Raw genomic sequence first — 25,490 nt, forward strand, 5'->3', positions numbered from 1 at the left:
CGTGTAATTCTTCCAGCTCCTTTCGACATGTAACTGAATCAGTTGAAGCAATACTGAAATGTAATAATTTTATTTTGTATAGCATTTTTCTTCTTTTCTTTCCTAAACGTACTTGTTTGTTTACACGATGGAAATAAATTATCAAGCAAACAAACAGATCCCAGCTGATAGATAAACATTTGTGCCGCTATTTCAAAATTCAAGATGCAAAGTGAGCTGCTTCTGTGTTCCTGCACATGCCAGTGTGTTCATGAATGTTCGCCCGATCCTTCCTTCATGTGTGCAGGTCAGCAGTTGTTATAAACCCAAACTGAGCCTTTAAAACCTTTGAAGCTTAAAAGCTTCAGATAAAATTCAGAAATGATCATCAGAAAACTCTGAAACATGAAGCGTGTTTTCAAATCCACATCAGTCCAGTTTGAGCAGCAATAGAAGAGAAAACGAGCTGATTCATATTCATAAGTGTCAAACTTTTCTGTCTAAGTTTGAATTCATTTATTGAAACCGTGTGCAATTTAGAAAATCCTCCAATGAAGCTGTAAATAAGGGCCGAGGGGGCTGCTGAGTGGACAGACTCACTTCTGACATCGTTCACAAATCTTTAAATCTCAACACAAGCGGTGTCTCTCTTGGAAATGAGATTTTTAATCTCAATGAGATTTTTTACCTGGATAAATAAAGGATTAATAATTTTTTTTTTAACTCTTTACTCTGTGGATGCTAGTTTAAGTTTCAGGTTAACTCAATTTTTCCAGTTAAGTGTGAGTCAGTAGGACTGTCTGGCAATGTCTACTTTCCCCCCCAGTAGCATAAACAAGCTTCCATACCTGCTAAACCAGTAAATACCTTTAATATGTTCATGTATGCTCGGCAGACCGAGAGCTCTGAGCTCACCTGCAAATATTTTTTTGGGGATGAGAGACTCAGAGAAGGTTTAAATGCTGAAACAGAGCCTGAGAGAGAATCTGTTTGGTCATTTTACACGTTTTAACACTTCCTGATCCTCAGCTTTAACTTACAGGACTCTCGGCTGATGATCTGATGTTGCACTTGGACGTTTCTTTTATTATCTCACCCATGTTTGTACAAGAGCAGCGATGAGATGATTCCAATGATTATTCTCCCCCATCCATCTCACACCGGGCCAACCATAGCGGGACTCAGTCAGAGCAGTAATCTGTTCCTGACAAGACAAGAGCGAAAACAAATGGGTGTGCGCAGTCAGTGTGTGGGCTCAGCTGGCACGAAGACAACACAATGCAACCCAATTTAACCGGATACCGCCATATACGTAGGCGGAGCTCCTCTCACCTCACCGGAGAGTCCTTTTATGGAGACAGGGGGACCGGAATTCCGAATAATGGAACATCTTTTCTTCCCCCTTTATATGAAACCAAAACAACGCAAAGCACGTGCGCATGATAGTGATAACATGCTGAAATTGAGCAGTAAATTTTAAATCCACTCTTGAAGTTTTGCGAATGAACTGAACATCATTTATTTGGTCCGTGTTTCGTCACGGGAAGCTCCTATTTCTGGAGTTCCCTCTCCTTTTTTATTATTATTCTTATTTTTAAACCCGACTCCATATTTGGTGAATGACGCAACGGGACACCGGGAGATTCCCTTTATAACCCCGCCGCGCCTCCGCGGAGTGGTTAACGAAGGATGAGAGGCGGACCGGAGAAAATGAGGGAAGACACCGAACACGTCTGAGAGTCGGTGAACATGAGCGCTAAGACGGCGGCTGAAGTCTCGGCGTCTCTCGGCAGCATCCCAGACGGTGCTCCCAAAGATGTGTGCGCAGAAACGGGGATGGTGTTCAAGGAGGAGGCCGTGGGGCCGGAGGGAGCTGAAGGGCGGGACGGTGGTGGGGATGGAGGCGGTAAGCGTTCGTGTGTTTCAAACACTCGAGGATGTGGACGGACAAGTTAGATGGAGGTACTGAGCTTGTTACTGTGAATGTGTCTGACTGCGCTCTTCTCTGTGTTGCAGGTGATCTCGGCTCACCTGAGTTCTCTCTCCAGGGCCACTTGGCGCAGTACGTGGCCACTTTACGCACGCAGCCGGTGGCGTTTAGCGGCAGGTTCTCCCTGGACTCCGGGAGCGGGGGGCCAGGCTGGGCGCAGGGGGACGTGATCAACGTGGTCAGTGCGGACATCGCCCCCCCGGGACCGGCACAGGGGTCCGGATCAGCATCACCCAACATTTACGCGGGAGAAGCAGCAGGCGGAGGACGAGGAGGAGCGGGAGACGGGAACATGGCGCACGGCCAGCCGGATATCAGCCACATGTACGCGCCCCCCCACCCACACTCACACCCCCACCCGCCCCAGTCCTACTCCTGCAGCGGGGACGTGTACCAGGACCAGGGTTACCTGTCCACCTCCACATGCGCGGTGTCCTACCACCCGCCTCCCGCCTACAGCTCTGCGCCCAAACCGGCCGCTGATGGCGCGCTGCTCTCCATCGTGCCGGAGTACGGAGGCTTCTACCCGCAGAGCTGCCAGAGGGACATGCACGCCGGCTTCCCGGAGAGGAAGGCCCTCCCGTACCCGCTGGACTCGTTGCGGGTGCCTCCGCCGCTCACGCCTCTCAACACCATCAGGAACTTTACGCTCAGCGCGCCCGAAGGCCCGGCGGCCGCCCCCTTCCCCGGCCACCAGAACCTCCCCCTCAGGCCCATCTTAAGACCCCGGAAGTACCCGAATCGCCCGAGCAAGACCCCCGTGCACCAGAGACCGTATCCGTGCCCGGCGGAGAGCTGCGACCGCCGGTTCTCCCGGTCGGACGAGCTGAGCCGGCACCTGCGCATCCACACTGGCCACAAGCCGTTCCAGTGCCGCATCTGCATGCGCAACTTCAGCCGGAGCGACCACCTGACCACGCACATCCGCACGCACACCGGAGAGAAGCCGTTCACCTGCGACCAGTGTGGGAGGAAGTTCGCACGCAGCGATGAGAGGAGGCGGCACATGAAGATTCACCTGCGGCAGAAGGAGAAGAAGACCCCCGCGTCCTAATCCGAGCCCTCCGAGCCCAAACGGTGCCCCGTAGTCTAAGTTAACCTCAGAAATAGCCGCAAGTCTCTTTAGAAGCCATATCATGAAGAAGAAATCAGGGAGAGCCAGAAACCCGGTCCCCAGGTGTGTTACTATGACTACAAAAGCCACACGAGCGGAGCTGGCCGTGCTAGGATTAAATTAACCTCCAAGAACAACATCTCACAACCTGCTTTTAGTGAACACTTTGTCTGCTGTCTATGCTTCAAGCTCTCAGGGATTCAGTCACGTGCCGGGCAGCACAGGTGCGACAGGTGAGTCAGGTGAGAGGGTTACTGCTGCTCCAGCTTTCATTTGGAGTTAAATGCACAAAAACACTCCGTATAAACGCAGAGAGTCACGGAGGCATCACATATGACTTCCGGAGGAGGACTGTGAGGAACCGTTAGTGAAATTCTCTCGGATAACGCGACACCAGCCTTTTCTATATTTGTAAGAAAAATCCTTTAACAACCTTCAGTCCAAGTTCAAGGCTGAGTGTCTTCAGACTGTTGGCACTCAAACGTTCCTCTGCACCATATTTGAAAAGAATGAAAGTCCAACACTTTACAGTTTTTAGGAGAAACCAATGAACGTCAGAGTGAGACACGTGGATGCCGTGGCTCAGGGGGTCTGCGTTTGGCTTCTGACGTTTCTGTATGAAATAAACTCATTTTGCGCTGCTTTGTTGGGCGACAGGAAACAACAGGCCACAGACAGAAGGTTGTTTTATGACATTTTATAGTCGTAAATGAGTAAAATGACTGGCGTGAAGTTAGGATAAACAAAAATAACATTTTATTCAAATACATCAGAGAGAAGCTGATCATGTTATTGTGTTAAACAGCCTGAAACTACTTAAATTATTTCAATATTTTCAAAGTAAAAATCCTTTTTTGGGGAGGGGGGATCAGGACTAAAATAATTTTAAATGATTTTTCAAGATAAAAGCCTTTAATTAGTTGTCTAGACGTTATCAAGGTAATTTATTTCTGTGAGAATGTCAAAATAAGAGACCTTTTTTTGATTTTGTGAAACAAGTTACGTTCGCTTATTTCAAAATAAAAGCCTCCATTAGTTATTGGAAGTTACCACATTTTCTACATTTAATCCTCTAGTTAGTTGGGAATTCATTGAGATTATTTAAGATGACGGTTGTTGTTTTTTTTGTTTTTGTTTTTTAGTTAAAAAAAATCATCTATTCAGTTACTGGAACTTGTCTATTTTGCTAGATTTTCAAAATAAAACAATATAATTTGTTAGAAAGCTTTCATGATGCTCAGAAAGACCTCAGATTGTGTGAAGTTAGTCAAGTGTATTTATCATAGCAGGTTTCCAAAATAAAAGCTCCTGTTTTTCCGGGCTTTTTCACATAAACCTCTAAAATTTGCTGCTTTTGCTCACTTCAGTCAGCCATCTTTATTTTATATTTTTAACCTTCTGAGATACGAGACAAATGTTTTGGTTAAAAAAAACTATTTAACTGACCTAAATAAGTGTCCCATAGCACATATAGCACACCGAACATCGGCTGAAAGGTCAGCGAGAGATCAGCCCTGTGTTTCCACACACACGCATGTATTTGGAGCAGCATGGCAGCCACGGCGTCACGTGAACTAATGCAGTATGTAGGTGTATATGTGTGATGCAGCATCAGAGCACACTGAGGGGATACGGTGATGTCACAGCTTGAGGCTGGGGTACGCTGTGAATGGGATGTATTGATTGTAGCCTGATAATCTGTTATTTCCTGTTTTTGTTTTTGGATTTCTTGCCAGTCAATGTGAGACAAAGAGACACAGAGTAAGTGGGCAAAAAGTAAAAGTTTGTTTTTGTGTGTTTTACTATTTTATGCAAACGAGAGAAAGCACTAAAGCTTTTATTCTGAAGAATTGATGCTTCTTGTCAATGCAAATAAACGTGGAACTGTTCAGTCGCTGCTGCCTCTTTTTTCTTTTCAATGAAAGTACACACAGGTTAGCTTTGCACGATTCTTACTTCAGACTAATCCAACTTTGTCTCACACTCAGGCCTCGAGAAACAAGGAAAAGCATAAAACGGTCGCCTTCAGGAGCAATGTTCCCTCTAAGCTGCGCGGGTGCGCAATTGCGCACTGCTGGCACGGTCTCTGCGCACAGAAAATCTGTGTTGCGCACAAAAAAAATCTAACCTGAATTGAAATGAAAATAAATACGTTAACATTTCTGTTCTGCAGTGTTAGTCAGTGAGTGACTGGCTGCTCCAGTATGGGATCAGAACGATGCCGCCTTATCCCACAGTCCAGCCAATGATGGGATTCACATTCTATACACAGCTAATCCACGTGGTTGACAGGCTGTGACAGCGTACTTATGTGCCGACACCGGTGTTGATGCGGAGTGAAGCCACGTTAATGACAACGTGTACAACCATTGGAGATGTGAGCAGGACAGACGGAACAACTGACGGAAACAGTGTGGACTTTATACCAGTTTTTAAATTGTGTTGATCGGCCACGTAAAACCAGAGTTATGATAAAATATCTGCAGTGTTTGGTTTCCTTCCTGAATACTGTCGTTGTTTATATTTACTGCAGGAAGAAACGGTAAAAACGGCGTTTTATAAGGAAAACGCTCGAAATCACTCCGCCTGTGAACAAACACAGCCCCCCTCCAGCCTTTCCTATTGGTGGAAAAATGTACCATGTGGACCAATCAAAAAATGATATGGCAACATGGCATTTAGTTGTTTAGGGAGGGGGAAGTTTTAGGAGTGACGGCGTGTTTGAGATGTGAGAGATTTGCGACGTTTAACACAAATCTTGTGTAGTGAGTGTGTAGTTAGTGTGTAGTTAGTGTGTAGTGTAGTCAGTAGTTTTGTTGTGTGTGTCAGAACAATGAGGCGACTGCTGAGTGTTACAGGTGTTACAGCAGTGACACATCTGCTGCTGTCAGGCCTGCAGGTATCAGGCTGTAGTTCTCGTTTATCTCACAGTGAACAGAAATTATTTTTTGGAGCGGCACAAATAATTTGTGTGGCATCAGATTTGATGCAGAACAGCTGATTGTTCTGTAAATAGTTTGAAATGTTTGTTTAAAAAAACGCTTTGGCTGCATTTTTAGGTAAACAGCTGCAAAAAACTTTGTTTGCATAACTCAGTTACTTTTTTGAAGAAGTAACTATATAATTAATTTCCCAACATTGGTCATTATTTACTGTATTTTGCAGACAGAGAGTTACAGACTCTCTCCCAGACTCAGACTCATCATACAAGTCAGAGCTTTATTGGAGTTCAGGTTATTTTTTAAGATTTGTTTACATTTTCATTGTAAGTGGGCTAAAGCAGTTAATTAAAAGTCGTCTAACATAAATGTAAATGCTGTAATTTGATTATTTTAGTAAACCATGTAACTTGGATGGATTCGACACTGGCGTGACCACAGTGCACACGTCTGCTGTCGCTCACAGTGGACCAAGGGACGCTCAGGGAGTTTGTGTGTTCGCTCAGACACATGGAAAATTAGAGGGAACATTGGTTCAGGTGTATATGACAGATTCTGCCCCAGCTTCCTCATATATGGAGAACTGACGCTGTCAAAATCAAAAATATATGGACAAAAACGTGAATCAGTAAATGGTCTGTCACTAAATTGCTATGTGGGCATGAAAGGTACCTATTCCAAAATTTACTAAAGCTAGGAGCGGACTGTGAAGATACACCCGCAACTTTATGTTCAAATCATCTGTTTATTGTGTCCAAAAAATATCAACTAAAGCTGAAATATGGCCAGGCTGCACATCCATGTAATACCAGTTTCTACCACCAGATGGTGCAGCGACGCAGGGTTACCTTTATTTAACCAAGAGAGATAGTAAGAGCACATTTCCTGTGTGAGGACAAAGATGCTATAAAACACCCATCAACAACCACAGCGGGGGAACACCGCCCCCTGGTGGTTCATTTAACTTTGAAACAGACAAATCTCTGCTTTTATTTGCTCTCGTGTTTCTTGCATTTGTGTGGGAATCAAATCCAAATTTCTAAAATGTTCTCATTTGATCTTTCAAGTTATTTTCTCATTTATGCATAAATGTATTACATACTGTATTTACATGATATTATCAGTGGTATGGAGGACTCTAAGTGCCAAAATCATAACACAATAAGGAAGTTATATGAATAACAATTAAATAAAAATTAATTACAAATAAATTCCGGCGCTAATCAAACTTAAGGATGAACAGATTTCTTTTCTCTTTATTTTGTAATCACATGGACATTTTCTGACATTTCTCTTAAAGACACTTTGTGCTGATAAACTCGATTTAGTGCACATCTTTCAATCGGAGATACAAACATGAACACAGTCCTGAGGAGTCTCTCAGAAAGGAGAAGAAGAAGAAAAGGCGGCGACGGCGTAAAGAGTCCTAACACGAGAAAATCTGCAGCTTTACGAGATTTCAGTCTTCAAAAGAGACCCGAAGCTCTGACGTCACAAAGCCTGAAGCAGGAAGACGAGTAAAGAGACATCAGCAGGGTCCTGCAGTGGTCCTTCAGTGCTGCTTTCAAGGAGCAGCCAGGAGCCTGGGACGTTTTTGCTTCCCCTCATGCGGAGAGTAATACATGGTAGCGGCTGGGTACACGTGTACGGAGAACCAGAGAAGCCAAAAATATAAATTACATTATGGTATTATACATTTGCTAATAAAGCCATCAAAGTGAATATTAATGCTACATGGACATAAATGAACTGATTTCTATTTATTACTGTATTTATTTCAATTAGCAGTACTTATTTATTTTAAAGTACATTACCCCCCAATTCATTTTTCATTTTATTTCTGCTTTGGGCAAAAGTATAAATGTTTACCACTGATATGTTCATTTGTGATTTAGGCAGTTTTACAGTTTTATTATTTGTATGTTTCAGATGGTTTAGCTGAAGCAGAACAGTAGAAAAAAAATAAAGTAAAAATAAAAGATATTTGGGGAAATAAATCAGGTGACAAGAGGAAAGGAAAATATTTAAAGTTGGTTAATAAAGAAAACCAAAGTGAACATAATTAAGTTCATAAAAGTGTAATTAATGCTTGCATTTGTTTCCAATATGGTTTTGTTCCTAATAAGTAATTATTTCAGCAGTTACAGTCCTCTGTAGTTGTTCCTGTACCTGAAACCTTCTTTTGAATAAACACCGCAAGTCACTCACTACCAGTGAGGTCCTCAGACTGAAGGACATGAAGTACTGACGTGTATTAAAACATCCCAATTATTATTGTTATTGTTAGTATTATTGAAAAATTCAGTCAAAATGAAAGCAGAAAATTCCAGACTTTTCTCAAACGCAGCATTATCAACTTTCAGGTGTGAAATAAAAACACCTGGTCTGATTTTAGCTTTGAAAATCAGTCCAGATGTGACTGTAACGAAACAGTTGTCGGTCAGATTCAGATTCAACACTTTATGGAAGACTGAAGCCGCCAAAAACACAAATTTGTGCAGTTAACCTCTTTCTGTCCTTTTTAAATTCATTTTCTATTTTGGCATCAATCCACCGAAATCAAAAAGTTAACATCACAAACATTTTGATTTTACAAAAACAAAATTTGGAAACAAAGAAAAGAAAATGATTAACAAAATAATAAGAAAACAAAAACTGTCACTTTATAGAATAAATATTTAAATTTAAATTATTTATCCACCACCTGCTCATTTATAAATTAATAGATAATTAAAATACTAACATGTATTATTGGGTCATTTAATACTTTCACAGCTAAGTTGCTTCTGCATTATTTTACTTTATTTTTTATATTTCTTTTTATGTTTTCCTTCATAGTCAAACCTTTGGCCTAGAATCTCTTTAATCCCTTATTTATCTATACATTCTTTGAAGAGTTAGCAATGCATACAAACAACATGGAGTTTTCTGATGCTCATATTCCTACATATTTAATGGCGAATCACAAATTAGCGTATTACCTAGAACTCTATACCAATTTTAAATCATTTTAAACACTTTTATAAACGAATAACTGGGAAGGTAACGAAATGGGAGAATTATTTTATTATACAGCAGTAAATTAAATTTTATGAATCCAATATTCATCTATGCCCATGGACTATTAATAAACTTATTGATGCATTAAGGCTTATTGGCTGGATTTCACTGTGGTCGTTTCAGTCCTGCACATCTATTTTTCCCCCATTTTGACAGCCTGGAAACAAGAAAACTGTCGATTCAACAATGGATTTGTGTGTGATTTGGGCAGCTGGGGTCCTCCATACAGGTTAGTGTCACTGAGCAGAGTAAATATAAATTCCGAGAGAGGTTTATGAGCTTCAGTCAGGTTTCAGGACAGACTCTGGCTTAACTGGAGTCTCTGTAGAGTAAAGAGCCTCAGTTTTTAAAAATAAAACTACTTCCTGAAAGTCAGCACATCAACAGAATGATTCAGATGTGGGTTCCTGACCGTCACATCCACGGGGATCACAGCACAGGCAGGAAGTCGTTTACTGTTGCCTGAGGCTCCGATGTTTGTCCAACTGAAGCAGAAGCTGGGGTGAATAAAATTCACGCTCCAGAGTGTGTGCTGCAGGGCTGATGCATCATTTCTACCTTTTACCACAATTTAATCCCACATTTGGCCCTTTACTCTGCGCCTGCTGGCGGCTCTGATGATGACTGTGGAGATCCTTTGTGGATCCAGCCAGGCTGCAGGGCTCCGGGAGGGTGGAGGGGGGATCAGAGGCACACCTCCGGGCCCGGGTACGGCTCCCCTCCGCACCAGAATTCCGGAGGCTGCGAGATCTCCATGAGCCAGACCTCCTTCTCCGTCTGCTCCGAGTCTTTGACCCCGTCCCCGGGCAGCACCTTGTAGTAGTGACAGTCCCTGCCGTCGTCCGGGTCGTACGGCGGGGCTAAGATGTCCATGAAAGCTGTGGGCCCATCCACGGCGTCAATCTGGTGGAGGTTGTCCCGGTCGGGGGAGAGGACGCAGGGTCCACTCTCCTCCGTGTACTCCCCGGTGGAGCGAAGCACGTAGCGCCGCAGAGCGCCCATCTCCGCCCGGGCCAGCGCGTCCCCGCCCCCGCCCGGTCGCCCGAGCCGGTCGAAGCAGCTTATCCGGACCTTCCCGTACATGACTTTGAGCACGCCGTGCATGCCCGGGTGGTCGTGCAGCGGGATAGAGGCCCCACTCTTCAGCAGGAACACCCCCATGCTGAACTGGTCCGTCTCACAGATGTGCATGTAGGTGACCGGGGGCGCACCGCGGTGATACGGGTGCTGAGCAGGGGGCGCGTCGCCGTCCTCGGCTCTCCGCGGGACGAGCTTCAGGTCGGCAGCCCGCACTTCCGACATCAGGCTCCGGAGCTTGCCGTGGTTCTCCAGGAAGGACTTGGAAGCCTCGTCGCCCACCGCGGGTGTGTTCCTGAAGGTGACGAGAGCCTGCCGAGCTATCCTCTGAACCAGGGAGGCCATACTGCTGTCACCGGGCATCATACCGAAGCGAGGAGCCGCCGCTCGGTCCGCTGGTCCCCGTTAGCTGTAGCTGTGTGTAGCTAGCGCCGAAGATCGTGTGACCGCGAGAGGACTCACTCCTCAGGGGCTCGGCTCACTGGTTTCTGCCCTCACGAAGATCAAAGCCTAAAAAAGAAACTGCAGAAACAAAAACGACGAAATTAAATATCATAAACCGAATAACGAGAAACAGCAGGGCTGGTATTCATCCTTCGGGTGTCCTCCCACAGAGTCTGCGACGGTTTACAGCGCCGCCATCAGTGCAAACGTAACTCCGCTGTGTGAAGCCACGGAGGACCGAAGCGGCCAAAATTGCAAACTTCACAAATAAACTAATTTGTTATTAAATTAAGTTTTAGATAATTTCTCGGCTCCTTTCATTATTACTTTCAATTTTGACGTCCATCAACCAAAACCTTAAAAATGTGACCTCATGAAAACACTTTGAATTTGCAAAAGGAAACAAATACAGAGGACGGCAAAGTAAAAAAAAAAAAACGTTAATAAAAAATGATTATTTTAACAAAAAAACCCAAAACAAATAAAAGTGAGTAGGTAAATCAATTCAGAAACAATTTGTCACATATTTTTAGGATAATTATTTTAATTAGTTCCATTTATTTGTTGCATATTTCAACAACCCTCTGTGCATAATCACATACGGTGTATGCTACCGTTTATTATCTTATTTATTTTGTATTTGTTTGTATTTTTCTTCTGCTATCTCTACCTGAGTCGAGGTAATGCACACATTTCCCCGTGTGGGATCAATAAAGTCTTATCTTAACTGTAATTAATCCATACAAGGTGACTCGGGGAGCCGTTTCCCTTGTTACTGGGTTTCAAAAATGGCAGTTTAATTTTCGGGAATGAGACGCTCTCGTGACTCATCGAGTGACACCACTGAGCAGCCAATCGGTGGCATGCGGTCTGATGACATCACATTTCAGTACCTGCTCAGATAGCTTTGTAGCCCAGCGAGCAGGTACTATTTTAGCACCTGTTCAGGAAAAACCCTGAAAACAATGATTGTTTTGGGTCCCACTGAAAAAAGCATCAAGTGTATTTGATGAATCTCGTGGTGCGTTTTAGAATGCATGCACTCTTATATTGTACATGTATTTATTACTCTCAGATTTAGCCATTCTTATATTTTTGCGTGTTTTATGTTATTTGTATTTTTGCACAACTCTGTTGCTTGCGAAGCTCGCACACAAGAATTTCACTCGCATGTACTGTACCCGTGTACCTGCACATGTGATGTGACAATACAAGTGATTTGATTTTAAATTATGATGCCCGGACTCGAACCCGCTGGGGCCTCTCTGTGAGGTGTCTCTAAACTGGTGACCTGTCCAGGTGTGCTGCAAGTGTGTCTGAAGCTTCAGTGGAAAAAGTGTTGCATTCACACAAACATGACGTCATGGATCATAATCATTAACCCGACATGAACTGAAAGAAATCCCACCAAACAGCTGATTTTAAAGCTAAAATCAAAAACACAACGCATACGTCACCGGTGCGATCACCACAACAACACGTGGCACGTTGACCGCCGTTAGTCTGGTTTTGTGCATTTTTCTTTGGACGGAATGATTTCCGGTGTCCGGAAACGGCAGCAGAGTGAGACCTCACCTGCTTCCCTGCGCTCACCTTTTTCACAGCCTGCTGTCCTCATTCATTCCCGTTTTTGTCGATCAGCGCGTGAGGCTCCGCGAGCAGCACACAAACAAGCTAAAGAGGCAAACGGACACAAAGCAGGAGGAGTCGGAGAAGCTCGGGGAGCTTCGGGGTGTCTGGAGGCCTTCGTCACACTCCGCCGCGGTCACTCTTATCTGCTCCGCTGCCCCATTTTTGAATTACTGTCAAACACGTCCGCACCGCGCAGCGTTTCACGGGTTCACACCTGGTGCATTGTGGGAAACGAAGTCTGTCGGGCCTCTCGCGTGGACGTCCACGACACCAAATCAGATTGAAGTCAAACGGGGACAAAATGAGCTTCGTATTTAGGTCCCTCTCCTCCAGGGTCAGCGCACTGCGAACATTGTCGCTTTATCCGCGAGCTTAAGGTCAAGCGAATATCTAGTAGCACTACATTACCCAGCATGCCTCTGAATATTTACTTCTTAATGCTCTTTGCCCCCAGTCATTACTGAGTTACAAACAGTCGACAGGAGTAACCCAGCAGCGGGCCAACATCGGGATAAATATAGAGTGCATCAACTGTCTGAAGCATATTAGTCTGAAAGATGAAGCCTCGTTTCCTGGAACGCTTTATTCCAAAGAAAACACTCCACGGTTCACCGTGGGAGCATTAATGTGGCACTTTACACTCGGACGGCCTCGAGTTTCACATTTATCACATCTTGTTTATTAAAGATGTCAAAAAGCAGCGTTCTGGTGATTAATGTGGACATAAGTGTCATATATGCTTTTACTTATAATAATTCACCGCTCCAGCTGGATTTGAACCCTCAGCCTTCAGGTTATTATCAACAGAAACGCCATTTACAACCACATTAGCCTCGTTTCAGCCTGTCTTTATCAGGGAGCAGCACAAAAACATTGATCTCATGACCCGATTAAGCTATCAGCTATTTTCCATCAGTTCTTGGCAGCAGACGCAGCATGAAGTAAACATAAAACACAAAAACATGTCAAAAACGTGAGATAAACCAATACAGGCAGAGCTTAAAAACTGCAAAATGCTCCGGCGTCATCCTTCCCCAAAGACATTTTGAGGCTGACGCACTTCTTCATGAACTTAACAAACATTAAATATTCACAGTGTCAAAGAGACAGATGGCCAATAATATAATAAAAATAGTGAAATGGCAAAAGGGACCACATATCCTCAAAAAAGAGAAAAAGAAACATGATAAACGAGACAGCTCATCATACTCAGAACAACAAGCTGGGAAGTTCTCTCTTCTTCTAAACAGCTGCAGATTTTAGAGATCGTCACATCACGCAGTCGTACCGAAGTCTAAGTTCTTTAGATGTGTCACCACCGAGCTCTGGAAGGAAGGAAGTGGGTTAGGATCTCCAGGAACAACCTGGAACAGCCAAGGCTGAAGCCCGCCACAGTGAAGCTCATTTTACAACATCATGGACAGGAAGGAGCCCCGGCACCAAAATCAACACCTTCAAGCTCAGCTGGAATTCACAGCTGCCCAAATGGATGAGCCAAAAAGACGAAGACTGAGCTGTTTGGCCACAAGGACAAGAGGCATGTTTGAGGGAGGGACGGTGAGAACACAGCACCGAGCATGGTGGTAGCATCAGGATCTGGGACTGTGTTGCTGCTACACCGTTTTCAGCTTTTATGGAACACATTAAAGTTGAAACCTGGTTGTTTTGTGTCTACATTGAGTGTTTGGTGCATTTTTCATAAGGTTTGTAGTTCATTTGTGCCTCTTTTCACTCATTTTGCAACATTTTGTGTTTGTTGGGTCATTTTTGCACATTTTGGTGTTATATGTGATATGTTGTAGTTTTTTGTGCTTCTGTAATTGTTTTGCATCTTTTCTGTCATTTGAAGTTGTGTTCTGCTTGTTTTGTGTTCATTTTCCGTCTGTTTTTGGTGCTTTGGGGTCCCTTTATGCCTTTTTGTGACTTTTTGGTCCCTTTTGTGATCATTTTTGCATTTTTCCTGAGTTCTTTAGTGTTCCCCTGCAGGCATTTTGCATGATTGTGGGCTTTGTGGACATTTTTGCCTTTCTGTAGACATTTGAAGTATTTTTATGTTAATAGTAGTCACACGGCATCATGTCTGGTCATTTTTAATCATTCTATGTCTTTTTTGTGATTTTAAAGGTGTTTCCTGTCTGATTTGTGTCTTTACGGTCATTTCCCTCCACCTTTGGCCGTTTGGAGTTTGCGGCTGTCTCGTCCCCTTTTTGTCACTGCAGGATCGCTGGACCTCTATAATAACCCCACTCACGAGAGGGTGTCAGCTGTATTCATCATATTTTGGGATAAAGCTCTTCAGCTGTTTGGGGTCTGTCACTCTGCTCCAAACGGAAGAGGACACTTTAATGAAATTATAACATCTTTGTGGGTAAAAAACACACTTTAGTCCTGAAACTCTAACAGTGACTCATCTGTAAGCGTGACTCACTAGTTGAGTTTGGCATTTCATGATAAAGACGTAGGCAGCCCATTTGGGCATCTTTCTGCTGGGAAACACCCACCCACACACACACAGCCTACTTTATGGAAATTCACCCTGATAAAGGCATTCGTTTGGCTGATTTGTGTTCACTGCTGACATCAAACCAGAGAGAAACAGGATGTGGGCGATCCTCCTCAGGATGTGTTATCCTGTTAGGGTGCTCACAGTCCACAGCCAACTGATTTGTACCTGTTTTAAATATGTCAGGTACAGTTTTACAGATTTAGGGTTGAAATGGAGAGTTTACAGAGGTTCATCCAGGACTGTAAATCTGAAAAACAAGCTGACACAAACCAAACTGCATGTTTCGATGCTCTAAAAGGATTCGTAAAGTTCACAAACACCAGGCATGCTGTTTGCTGTGTGTTCACTTAAATGCCCATACGTGCAGTTTGTGCCAAGCTAAACAAACACTTTGTGTTTGTTGGAGTTTGTTTTTAGGTCATTTTGTATATTTGGGAGTTTCTCTGTGGTTGTGTTATTATTTTACGGCCACTGTGTTTTGTTGTGTGGCAGTTTTGAGACATTTGTTACCTTTTCTCACAATTTTGAGATTGTTTTGAATTATATTGTGTTCATTTTAATTTTTTTGGTGTGTTTGTGTTTCGATGCTGTTTGCACGGAATTTGCAGCATTTTGTAGTTTTTTGGGGGAGTTTTGTTTTTCACCTATTTGTGAGCATTTGATCTTCTTTGTACTTTACTGCATTACTGTAGATATTTCTGACAATCTTTTGTGGGTTTTTCTATTTTGATGTTGTTGTGGGGTTTTGGATGAGATGCTGGCTCTTTGGGAGAATTTATTTCTGTTACTTTCCATCTTTTTTGTCATAATTTTGCACGTTTCTTATTTTGGGGGTCTGTTGTGCTCATTCTGAGTTGATGTGGACCCTTTTGTGGTAATTTTGTACCATATTTTAATTTTACATGCATTATTTTGTGTCTTTTTAGGGCCATTTTTCATTACTTTGTGAACCTTTTTGTAGTCATTTAGGCTTTTTTGGTGGGTCCTGTATCAGCTGTTTCCATTAAACCTTTGCAGAGTGCATCAGTCGAGTTTCGCAGTGACTTTTGTAGAGTTTTCCAGTTGTAATCAGATCATTGATGACATAATGTGGACAGGATCTGGAGCCACCATCATGCTGACTCTTTAACACCTCAGTAATACTGTAGTGTGCACTCGGGCTGTGAGCGAACTAGTCACAGAGATCTCCCTCCACCCGTCCGTGGAGATGTCACCCGCTCCCACACGGATCACCTCCTCACTTCCCTTCAGTCCGTAAAAACTTCTCCTGACACCCACCCACTCACAATGTGACACAGAGGCCTCGCTTCCACACCAGAAATACTGCCGAGCATGTGTGCGGTCAGCGTGTGACGCCACAGTTCTCCTGAAGCGACGTGCTGTTTTTATTAGCAGGAAGCGAAGGCCTGCTGAAAATAGACGGCGTGATGCAGAGCTCGGACGCTTTTAGCCCTGATGGAGAGCCAGATTGTGGAAGCCCCGCGTAGGCTGTCCTCCAAATCAAATAAACAGTTTAAATTATTCTGCAACAGGCGGCTGCTGTGCAGCCAGCACACACACACAAACACACACACACGGCCAGCCTTGTATATTTATAACAGGACAGTAAACAGCAGAGGCTGTGCATGTTGTGTGTAGACTGCAGACTCTTTTGAGGTTTGCTGTCCTGTGCTTACTGCACCAGTTCACAGCTTCATTCTGCTCCTGGACACTGAAGATCCTCCCATGATGCACTGCATTAACTCGATATCTTCCAAGATCACATTTACTTTAGTCTACAATCCAAGATTATTTTTTGCTACTATATCTGCACATCCAATCACAAATTGTCAACTCAAGTCAAGTGGCTTTTATTGTCCTTTCAGCCATGTGCAGTGGGACAGTGCAGAGTGAAACGAGACAGCGTTCCTCTGAGACCCTGGTGCTGCATATGACATAACAGACGATCAACACAGAAATACATAAAGTGTGTGTGTGTGTGTGTGTGATACTGCAGATAAGTGCTCGGCAGTGATGTGTATGCAGCTGTGTGTGTCACTGAGTGTTCAGGAGTCTGACGGCTTGGGGGAAGAAACTGTTCCTCAGTCGGGCAGTGAGCACCTGGATGCTCTGGTACTTCTTGCCAGAAGGCAGCAGGGTGAAGAGTGTGTGTGAGGGGTGTGTGGGGTCCTCCACAATGCTGGTGGCTTTGCGGATGGAGCGGGTGCGATAGCTGTCTGTTATGGAGGGAAGAGAGGCTCCAATGATCTTCTCAGCTGCTCTCACTATCAGGTCTTGCAATCCGATACAGTGCAGTTACCATACCAGACAGGGATGCAGCTGCTCAGGACGCTCTGGATAGCTCTGGGATAGTCCAACTGTAGAACGTAGCAACACATCATTCTGAGCATCAAACCGTGCGTTCAGCGCATCTGGTAGGGATGCGTGGTCACAGATGTGTACTAAGTTGGTGCGGTCAACATTTGTTGCAGCCTCCCTAAACATGTCCCAGTCAGTGTGCACAAGAGTCCTGAAGGGCGCTGAGAGCTCCTGCAGGCCAAATTCTCACCTGTCTCAGAACCAGTTTGCAGCGTCTGACGAGTCTGTTAGCAAAACAGACAAGTGGTGCGAGTGTCCGAGGTGTGGGCGGGGCTCCTCTCTGTATGCGCAGACCTTGTCCTTCAAATGTAGAAATTTGTGATCAAACTTTAGTCTCAAACTAGTTTGTGAACTATTTTCAGGATGTCAGTGAGCTCGAAGTTTGGGGCAAAATTTTAAAATACAGTATTTTGGATTGTGCAGGACGCGGGTGGCTGAGTTCATCCTCGAAATCTCACAAAGTCCAACAAAAACTTTATCTCCATTTTATTCTGATAAAATGGAGATAAAGCTGAGGAGACGAGGCTGAGATGGTTTGGACCTGTGCAGAGGAGGGAGGGTGGATACACTGGAGCTCTCAGGCAGGAGGGAAGAAAGGAAGACCTCGGAGAAGATTGATGGATGGAATGCAGGAGGACATGCAGAGGGTTGGTGTGACAGAGGAGGATGCTGAGGTAGAGGGAACTGGAAGCAGACGGTCTAATGTGGAGACAGCGAAACGGAGCAGTCGAAAGAATAATTATCGGAAAGTCAAAGAAGAGAGAAACATGAAAATAAAATTATTTATTTTAGTCTCGAGAGTCCTGGATTCATAACTGCAAAACGTCATTTTCCACACAGCGGTTGATGACAGCTTCAGACGCTAAGACACAATAAAATCCCAACTCAGAAGAAGTGAAGACGATTCAGGAGAATCCCCCAACCCCTCTAAACAAATAAACAAAAACAAACAAACACGACTCATGACAAAAACATGCTTCGTGTTTTTGTTTCCTGCCTCTTTGTGGTCATTTTTTAAACTTATTAAATTGTTTGTTTGGTTTTTCCATGGAAGTTATTATTGTCCCTTTTATTGTTCGAATCAGTTTTTATTTGTTTGTGTTTTTTTAGTTTCTGTGTCTTTATTTTGCATCTATCCCTGACACTGAAACTCACAACGAAAAGCACTTTGAAGGGACTGTTGTGAATCCATGCTGCATAAATAAAACTGAAGATCAAAGTTATTTGTGCTTTTAGTATCTGTGTGTGTGTGTGTGTGTGTGTGTGTGTGTGAGTGTGTGTGAGTGTGTGTGCGTGTGTGCGCGTGTGTGTGTGTGTGAGTGTGTGTGTGCGCGTGTGTGTGTGTGCGTGCGCGTGTGTGTGCGTGTGTGTGCGCGTGTGTGTGTGTGTGAGTGTGTGTGTGCGCGTGTGTGTGTGTGCGTGCGCGTGTGTGTGAGTGTGTGTGTGCGTGTGTGTGTGTGTGTGCGTGCGCGTGTGTGTGCGTGTGTGTGTGCGTGCGTGTGCGCGTGTGTGAGTGTGTGTGTGTGTGTGTGAGTGTGTGTGCGCGTGTGTGTGTGTGTGCGTGTGTGTGTGAGTGTGTGTGTGCGTGTGTGTGTGTGTGTGTGCGTGCGCGTGTGTGCGTGTGTGTGTGCGTGCGTGTGCGCGTGTGTGAGTGTGTGTGTGTGTGTGCGTGTGTGTGTGTGTGTGTGTGTGTGTGTGCGCGTGTGTGCGTGCGCGTGTGTGCGAGTGTGTGTGCGTGTGTGTGTGTGTGTGTGTGCGCGCGTGTGTGTGTGAGTGTTGGTAATTTCACAGGTGGATATCTTATGAAAATGTTTTCTAAGACAAATTTCACATTAAAAAAAAATCCAATATGTTTCCATTTTTTTTCTCTGCAGCTTCCTTCTCTCACCCCAACCAATCGCAGCAGATGGCCCCGCCCCTCCCTGAGCCTGGTTCTGCTGGAGGTTTCTTCCTGTTAAAAGGGAGTTCTTCCTTCCCACTGTCACCAAAGTGCTGCTCATAGGGGGTCATATGATTGTTGGGTTTTTCTCTGCATGTATTACTGTAGGGTCTACCTTACACTTGGTGCTGTCAATGTTAATCTCGTTAAAATGACGTTAACGCCATTACCGCATTAACGCGGTAAATCTCCGTTAGCAAGGTAACGCTGATCGCCAACATTAACGCTGACAGCGCTACTTACAACATAAAGCACCTTGAGGCGAGTGTTGTGATGATTTGGAGCTGTATGAACAAAACTGAATTCAGCTGATGTGTCTCTGACATTTACAAAGTTTTTGTGCTTCGACGTCACTTCATGAACACGTCGGTCAGTTTACTGCATGTTTGTAATTAGCATAACTGACCAATAGATGTGTATTGACTGTAATTTACTGTATTTTTAGTTACATTCAGCTCAGCTGTGCAGTCGTTATACTTTTTATTATTTGTATTATTATAGTGATAATTAGCGTGATGCTAGCTCGCACACAGAGCAGCTCTACAGTTCCCTTCATGCTTTTCCGAGGTAACACGGAGCTCCTTGAAATTGGAATTTGAGCTTTGCGTAACAATTTCTCTTTTTAACTTTTGCCAGCATTGGCAGCAGAGCTCTGTGTGACATTTCCAAGACTAACTGGCTGAGGGAGCTGTCGTCCCGGGGGTATCGTATAAATGTCGCTCTCGGGATGACAACTACTTTGCCCTTTCAGGATGTGTGCTGCGCTCTGATCGGGAATCTGCATTTCTAAAGGAGCCCAAACGGAGCTAAGTTTAGGTTTGCGTGCCGTTGTTCCTCAGACACTTCAGCTTGAGTGGATCCAAATGTGTTTTCTGACAGACTTTGGTCCACAGAGTATAGACAGGAAGCTGGATCTGAAGGCAAAAGAATCCCACAGAGAACCTTCACATGCACATGACTCTGGGATTCACTCTGTAAGTAAATGATGGTGGTATTTAGCCCAGAAACAAACTATCTTGATGGACCTTTCTATTTTGGGGGTGATATATGTAATAATATTAACATTACTGTCCTTTTAGGTTCATATCAGTTTTTCATGACTTCTCCTTAGACTCTCGGGATCTGGACCTGATGAAGTTTCATGTTATTTCTGTCTGGAGGATTCGCATGGACTCGTTTCTGCCTTATTTTGTGCTTCGGCCCATTTTTGGATGGTCATTGTCTTTATGGTGGGTCAGCTTATGTTGTTAAAACGTTCCTGCAGAGGATATACACACACAAAATCATTTTTCTTTTAACGGTGTCGACTATGTAGCGAACATCAATGATGTTTGTCCACTTCACAACCATTAGCTACAGTTGCAAGTGCTAAAAAAAGCTACACTCAGAGTGTTGGCTGGAAACCTGGCACCAAATGTTGGTGAAAAGGAGACCTTTCACATGCTCGAACGTGTTCTGAGCAGCCACCTACCCCACATGGTAATAAAATGTAATTCTTGAAGTTTTATCTGGCGATTTCTCAGAAAACAGATCAAAGATCTGAGGCACCAAAGCCTGTTTCTGTTCCTCTACATCACACATGTTAACCTGATGCAGTTTATTCAGACTAATAGATCATAGATCATCGTGCTGAAGCTCAGACTTAGTGAGATTCCTGAATCTGTTTTTTAAGCACTGAAAAACATCAAGAGCACCTCGCGTGAAAGACCACATGGTCTGGAACGATGCTCAGGTTGGTGCTGCACGTTAGAAAACATCCACATGGATGGCAGGACCCAAGGTTTCCCAGCAGGACATGGCCCAAAGTATCACACTACTTCTGGGGTCCAGTTTGGATGCTAAGGGGCTCATTGGTGGTGCAGTTCAAACACCATGAACTGTAATGATCTGTGTATACTGACACCTTTCCGTCAGAATCAGCGTTACCTGCACCAAGTATGAACACACAAAGCTACAACACTTAATAGTACTGTTTATTTCTTTTGAAATAATAAAAATAAGGTCTAGTATTCATCACTTTTCTTTTAAAATGCTCCAAAGATCTGAAAAAGTACAACATTACCTCCTTTTAAATAGCTTAAAAGAACTTATTTAAAACACTCAATCAAAAAACACAAAGCTTTCGTTTACAGGTAGTATTAAAGTACTGAGACGTATAATTCAGACTGATTCCTAAATGCTGGGAAGTGACACCGTCGGTCAGAGGCTGCATTATGAATGCTGCCTCTGAAGTCAGCCTCACGCATGTCTCCTTTGTATCAGAGCAACAACAACAACTGTGCTGTGTGTCTGTGCTCCCAGAAACCTGTTATCTGCAGCCCACACGGCCCAGGCGCCACGGTTACAATCTGTAGATGCGTCCGGCGATACGCCGACCGGCCGCTTCACACAGCGTCCTTTTTCTCTACGTCAAAGCCACGATTTCACGGCGGAGCGCAGAGGACTGAGAGGGCCGTGCGAGCCTCCGCGGTGACGTCAAAGTGCCGTGTTATTGTGTTTACTCTCTCCATGAAAGATCAACACCAGCCTGCAGTATTTACTGACAGGCTGGAGCGCAGTTAGGAACCATAACATAACAAGACATTTAACATTCTGCCGTGGCCTCAGGATCGACAGCCGGATGGTTTTTCCCAACACGCAGATGGTGCTGATGTAGGTCAAAAACCAGGAGAAGAAGCAGAAATAGAAACAAATGCTTCATGTGAAGAATTTCTGTTCAGATGGGAGGAAAACAGACATGTGGTGGACACGATGATCCAAGTATTTACTATTTATTAAGCAAAGTGACAGAATAGTGACTCTGTCAATATACATCTTTATTCAACTTTGAAGTGGCTGCTTAATCAAATTGTGAGCTCTGCACTGATTTATGTCAAACTGTCTTCACACCATCAGATGCTGTCAGGGGGCTGCGAATTCTGAATTCTCTCTGCTTATTAAACATTAAGAAAATGTTACATTTTTGTTATTATTACTTTGTTTTAGTTGAGTTTTGGTCTAGTTTATGTTTTTTCTGTCTCCTGAGTCGTTTCCTGTCCTCTGTGCAGTCTTACATGTTGTCTTGTCCACATTCTTTTAAGTTTCCTGTTTTACTTTGAAGGGTCTGCTGTTCCATGTTCAGTGTTCCCTGCTGTTCAGGTTCATTTGTGTCAGCTGTGTTTCTTCAGGTGTTCTCACTTCCCTCATTGCCCTCCTGTGTATCGTCTTCTGTCTTCCTCTGTTCAGCATCGTGTTCTTCAATTCGCAGGATTATTTTCAAGCTTCGGTTCAGGTTCATGTCATCGTTTGCTTATCCGAGTTCTTGTTATAGTTCACCTTTGCTTTTTGTGTTTCTCATGAGCCTGAATAAATGGCTCGCTTTTTAACTTTCGTCCTGTCCTTTGTGTGTCTGATTTTGGGTCCACACCTTAAACACACCGGCCATCCTGGCCATAACAGATGGTTTACTTCAGCAGCTGTTGGATCATATATGGTTTATAAAACGTGGACATAAACACTTTCTCCAGTTCTTTGAGTCTCACCGTTAGTGTTTTGTCCTCTCCAGTTCTGTGTTTTCTGATTTTTAAGTGATTATATTTGCTGTATCAAATCTAACACTAGTTCTTTACTAATTTGGGGTCGCTGATGTCATAAATAACACCCGTTGCAGATGTGACACAAGTAAACACGATCGCGAAGCTTTCATCTGCGAATGCTTCACTTATTTTGGTTTGAAACCAGAAAACCAAGACGACCTATGACACCTGATTCAGTGTGTTGGGCGTGTGTGGATAACTTGATGGTCATGTTTTGCCTCCAGATGCACATTATTCTGGTGATGAAGACTTTGAAGATCCATCCCCTTGGAGCTCATCAGTTACTCACTTAGCCAGAGTTAAATGACTGAGTATGAGATCTGCCAGAGGAAGCAGCTGTCGGCTCAGTGAGAGTAACCTCCTGCCTCCAGGAGCCAAATTTGCTTTTTACAGGCATCACAAGACCGATCTTAATCCAGTGTTTGAAATGCACGATGACCTTGTGTGTGTTGTTGTTGTTGAAGGTCTTTGGGGTGCGCTGGGCTGTGAGAGTGATGCAGATGAGTGGAAACTGTTCGCTGACAGCTCAGAAGCCTAAAATATGTCCTGCTGCAGTGACTATGAAACTATGCAAACTATAACAATACACAATACACGCTGATGGACCGTTTACACGACTGAATACATTTACTGGCATTTTTAAACTCAGCGTAACTGAATTTGGACATGTCGGATATTCTATTAGGGAACTTAATTTTTTTAAATGCAGAGTGATGAATTAGTTATAACACTGATGCTCCAATGAGTGCATCAGGAACAACTCTGGGTTTGGTATACTGCCTAAGGAAACTTAGACCAAAGCAGCCAGGAATTGAACCTGCAACCTTCCAATTAGATGATTTGCTCAGCCTCCCCTAATTGGACTATTAATCAGGCAAAGAAAATCCTTAAATCTCAAACTAGAGCACAGGTTTCTGTTAATGCAGTAAAGCACACGGAAAACCGAAGTACTGGATTAAAAGTCTCCAAAAGTACAGACCAGAGGTCCAGTTACTGTAGCTGGGGGACTGGCTCGCTTTTTGGAGCCTCATGTGGACACTAGAGGAACTACAGTTTATGAAGCTTCATGTTTCGGGCCCACGCATCGATGCTTTTACTCACGGCACACCGATCACGTTTACTGTTGTTCACAGTCCACCCTCACGTGAAGCCAGCATCTTCACTACGATTCCGTCTGTTTTCAGAGTTTTGGACGGACGTGAGAAACAGGACAGCGTTTTAGCCTCACAGAGTATTTCTGTGCTCTGCCTCCAGCTTCTTTGGACATCTTGGACTTGAGAAACAATCATCAGAAAGATGAAAAAAGAAACAGAGCTGTCATCTTAATCATGTTCATATGTCCTCACAGACAGAGAGGCGGGCAGACGAGCCCCCCAGAGTCCAGGGGGGTTGGAATGAGCTGTGGCTAACCGCTGGTTTCTTCCATCCCGACCACTGTGCAAGTTCCCACCATGCCCTGTTCACACACATCACACGATCACAGGAACAACAAAAATATGTCTGAATATAAAAAGTTACAATTTATCACTTCATACCTGCAGAAATTCATAAACAGATTTTTCTTCTAACCCCTATTTCTTTCAAGTTAAAAACATTTCCTGGAGTCGTCATGTCAGCACCATCATATGGAAGAAGCTCCCTCTAACAGATCTTCATTTACACTGATCTATAAATCTGACAAGACACTGACAAACTGAAATGTCTAAACCACGGATGAGGCTCATTCAGCCCAATTTGACCTTAAACTCCACTTTTCTGTCTCAGATATCGTGATAGAAGAAAAAAAAGTGAAATCCCAACAATACATCTCAGTTCTTCGATATGATAAAGAAATACTGTTGCAGTAAATGGATGAAATCTGTCAGCCTGATGTTTCTGGATTAAATGTTAAAAAATAAATGTGCAAAATTCCTGAAAAATGGTTCAAATTCCCAGATTCTCCTTAAATAATAAAGCAAAGGAAAAAGTCTTTTCTATGAAAAATATTACTTTTTTTCAGAGAGTAAAAAAGAAGGAACTTTTTACAATCATTTAAATTTTTATCCATTACCTAAAAACTTTAATGAAAATATTGAAAGTATTTTACTACCACTTATTTTAAAATCTGTGCCCTCCCTTCCAGAGCCACGCAGTGGGCCGGGCTGGACTCTTAGCGGTCCAATTCTGGCCCTCGGGCCATAGGTTCAGAACCCCTGGGCTTGTTTTTAATGAAGGAATCTTGACTTATTCCTAACAAAACACCGTAAAGACATTAAACCTGTTTACAGACTTTACGCCACTCTCTCGTTTCATTTCTGTGACTCTGCTGCACGTATGAGTCGCCTGTTTCTAAGCAGTTTGTAATGATTATGGTGTTTACAGGACATAACCTGTAACGCAACGATGAGCGGGCGTGACAGAGGTTTAGAAACGTCTCCCGTCATCTACTGCGAGGATAACAGCCTGAACATTCACAGAAGGCATTCTGGGAAATGCAAGAATAGCAACCAAAGAAGTAGCGAAGGTGCCACACCTGTATTTATGTGAGAAGAGTGACACCAAGTGGCCAGATACGAGTACTACCATAAAACAGTTGGATAACTACAGGTCGGTTACTTTGGTTAACTCGAACAGAGACTTGGGAGAAGTTTTCCAACAGTCAGAAGACTTTCATGTTGGAAACGTTACATTCAAAAACACACAAATCTGCTTGTTTTCATCTTTTCCCAGCGTTTTCAGGCTTGCTTGAAATTTATTCTGAATGTGTGCATCTGGATGTTGGGGATCTGTAGGCCATGCTAGCTTTGCACTTACCTCTTCTTTTCGCAGGTACACTGTTATTAGGTCACACCTCATAATCTTTGAATGCAGGTGTTCCCAGTCCCATTGCCACAGGTG

At 43.8% G+C, this 25,490-nt stretch overlaps 2 protein-coding genes and 1 long non-coding RNA gene across 3 annotated transcripts in view; 2 read left to right on the plus strand and 1 right to left on the minus strand.

The window, feature by feature from the left end:
* Positions 1-4,977, plus strand: part of LOC309720795 (E3 SUMO-protein ligase EGR2-like) — a gene marked incomplete at its 5' end in the record, with an annotated part of 8,916 nt that extends 3,939 nt beyond the window's left edge. Inside the window, one exon of the mRNA XM_082557969.1 lies at positions 1,996-4,977. Within this exon, the coding sequence (XP_082414095.1) occupies positions 1,996-3,023 (1,028 nt within the window). The 3' untranslated portion in view covers positions 3,024-4,977. The remainder of the gene's footprint in view (positions 1-1,995) is intronic.
* Positions 4,978-7,251: 2,274 nt separating this feature from the next.
* On the minus strand, positions 7,252-12,575 carry LOC309720133 (2-aminoethanethiol dioxygenase-like). The gene is made up of 2 exons (XM_082556723.1): positions 12,197-12,575; positions 7,252-10,681 (listed from the first exon to the last, which is right to left on the minus strand). Exon 2 carries the CDS (start codon positions 10,523-10,525, stop codon positions 9,767-9,769), a length of 759 nt encoding a protein of 252 aa, XP_082412849.1. The 5' UTR covers positions 10,526-10,681; positions 12,197-12,575; the 3' UTR covers positions 7,252-9,766.
* Positions 12,576-19,413: 6,838 nt separating this feature from the next.
* On the plus strand, positions 19,414-22,566 carry LOC309721088. The gene is made up of 3 exons (XR_014280655.1): positions 19,414-19,854; positions 19,932-20,012; positions 20,150-22,566. It is a non-coding gene; the product is annotated as an uncharacterized lncRNA (long non-coding RNA).
* Positions 22,567-25,490: the final 2,924 nt, after the last annotated feature.

Source organism: Aulonocara stuartgranti, assembly GCF_965226115.1.
Source record: "Aulonocara stuartgranti genome assembly, chromosome: 13".
NCBI classification, from domain to species: Eukaryota; Metazoa; Chordata; class Actinopteri; order Cichliformes; family Cichlidae; genus Aulonocara; species Aulonocara stuartgranti.

Excerpts from the sequence above, each read along its gene's own strand:
- LOC309720133 (XM_082556723.1), bottom strand. The coding sequence starts at position 10,525 with ATGATGCCCGGTGACAGCAGTATGGCCTCCCTGGTTCAGAGGATAGCT.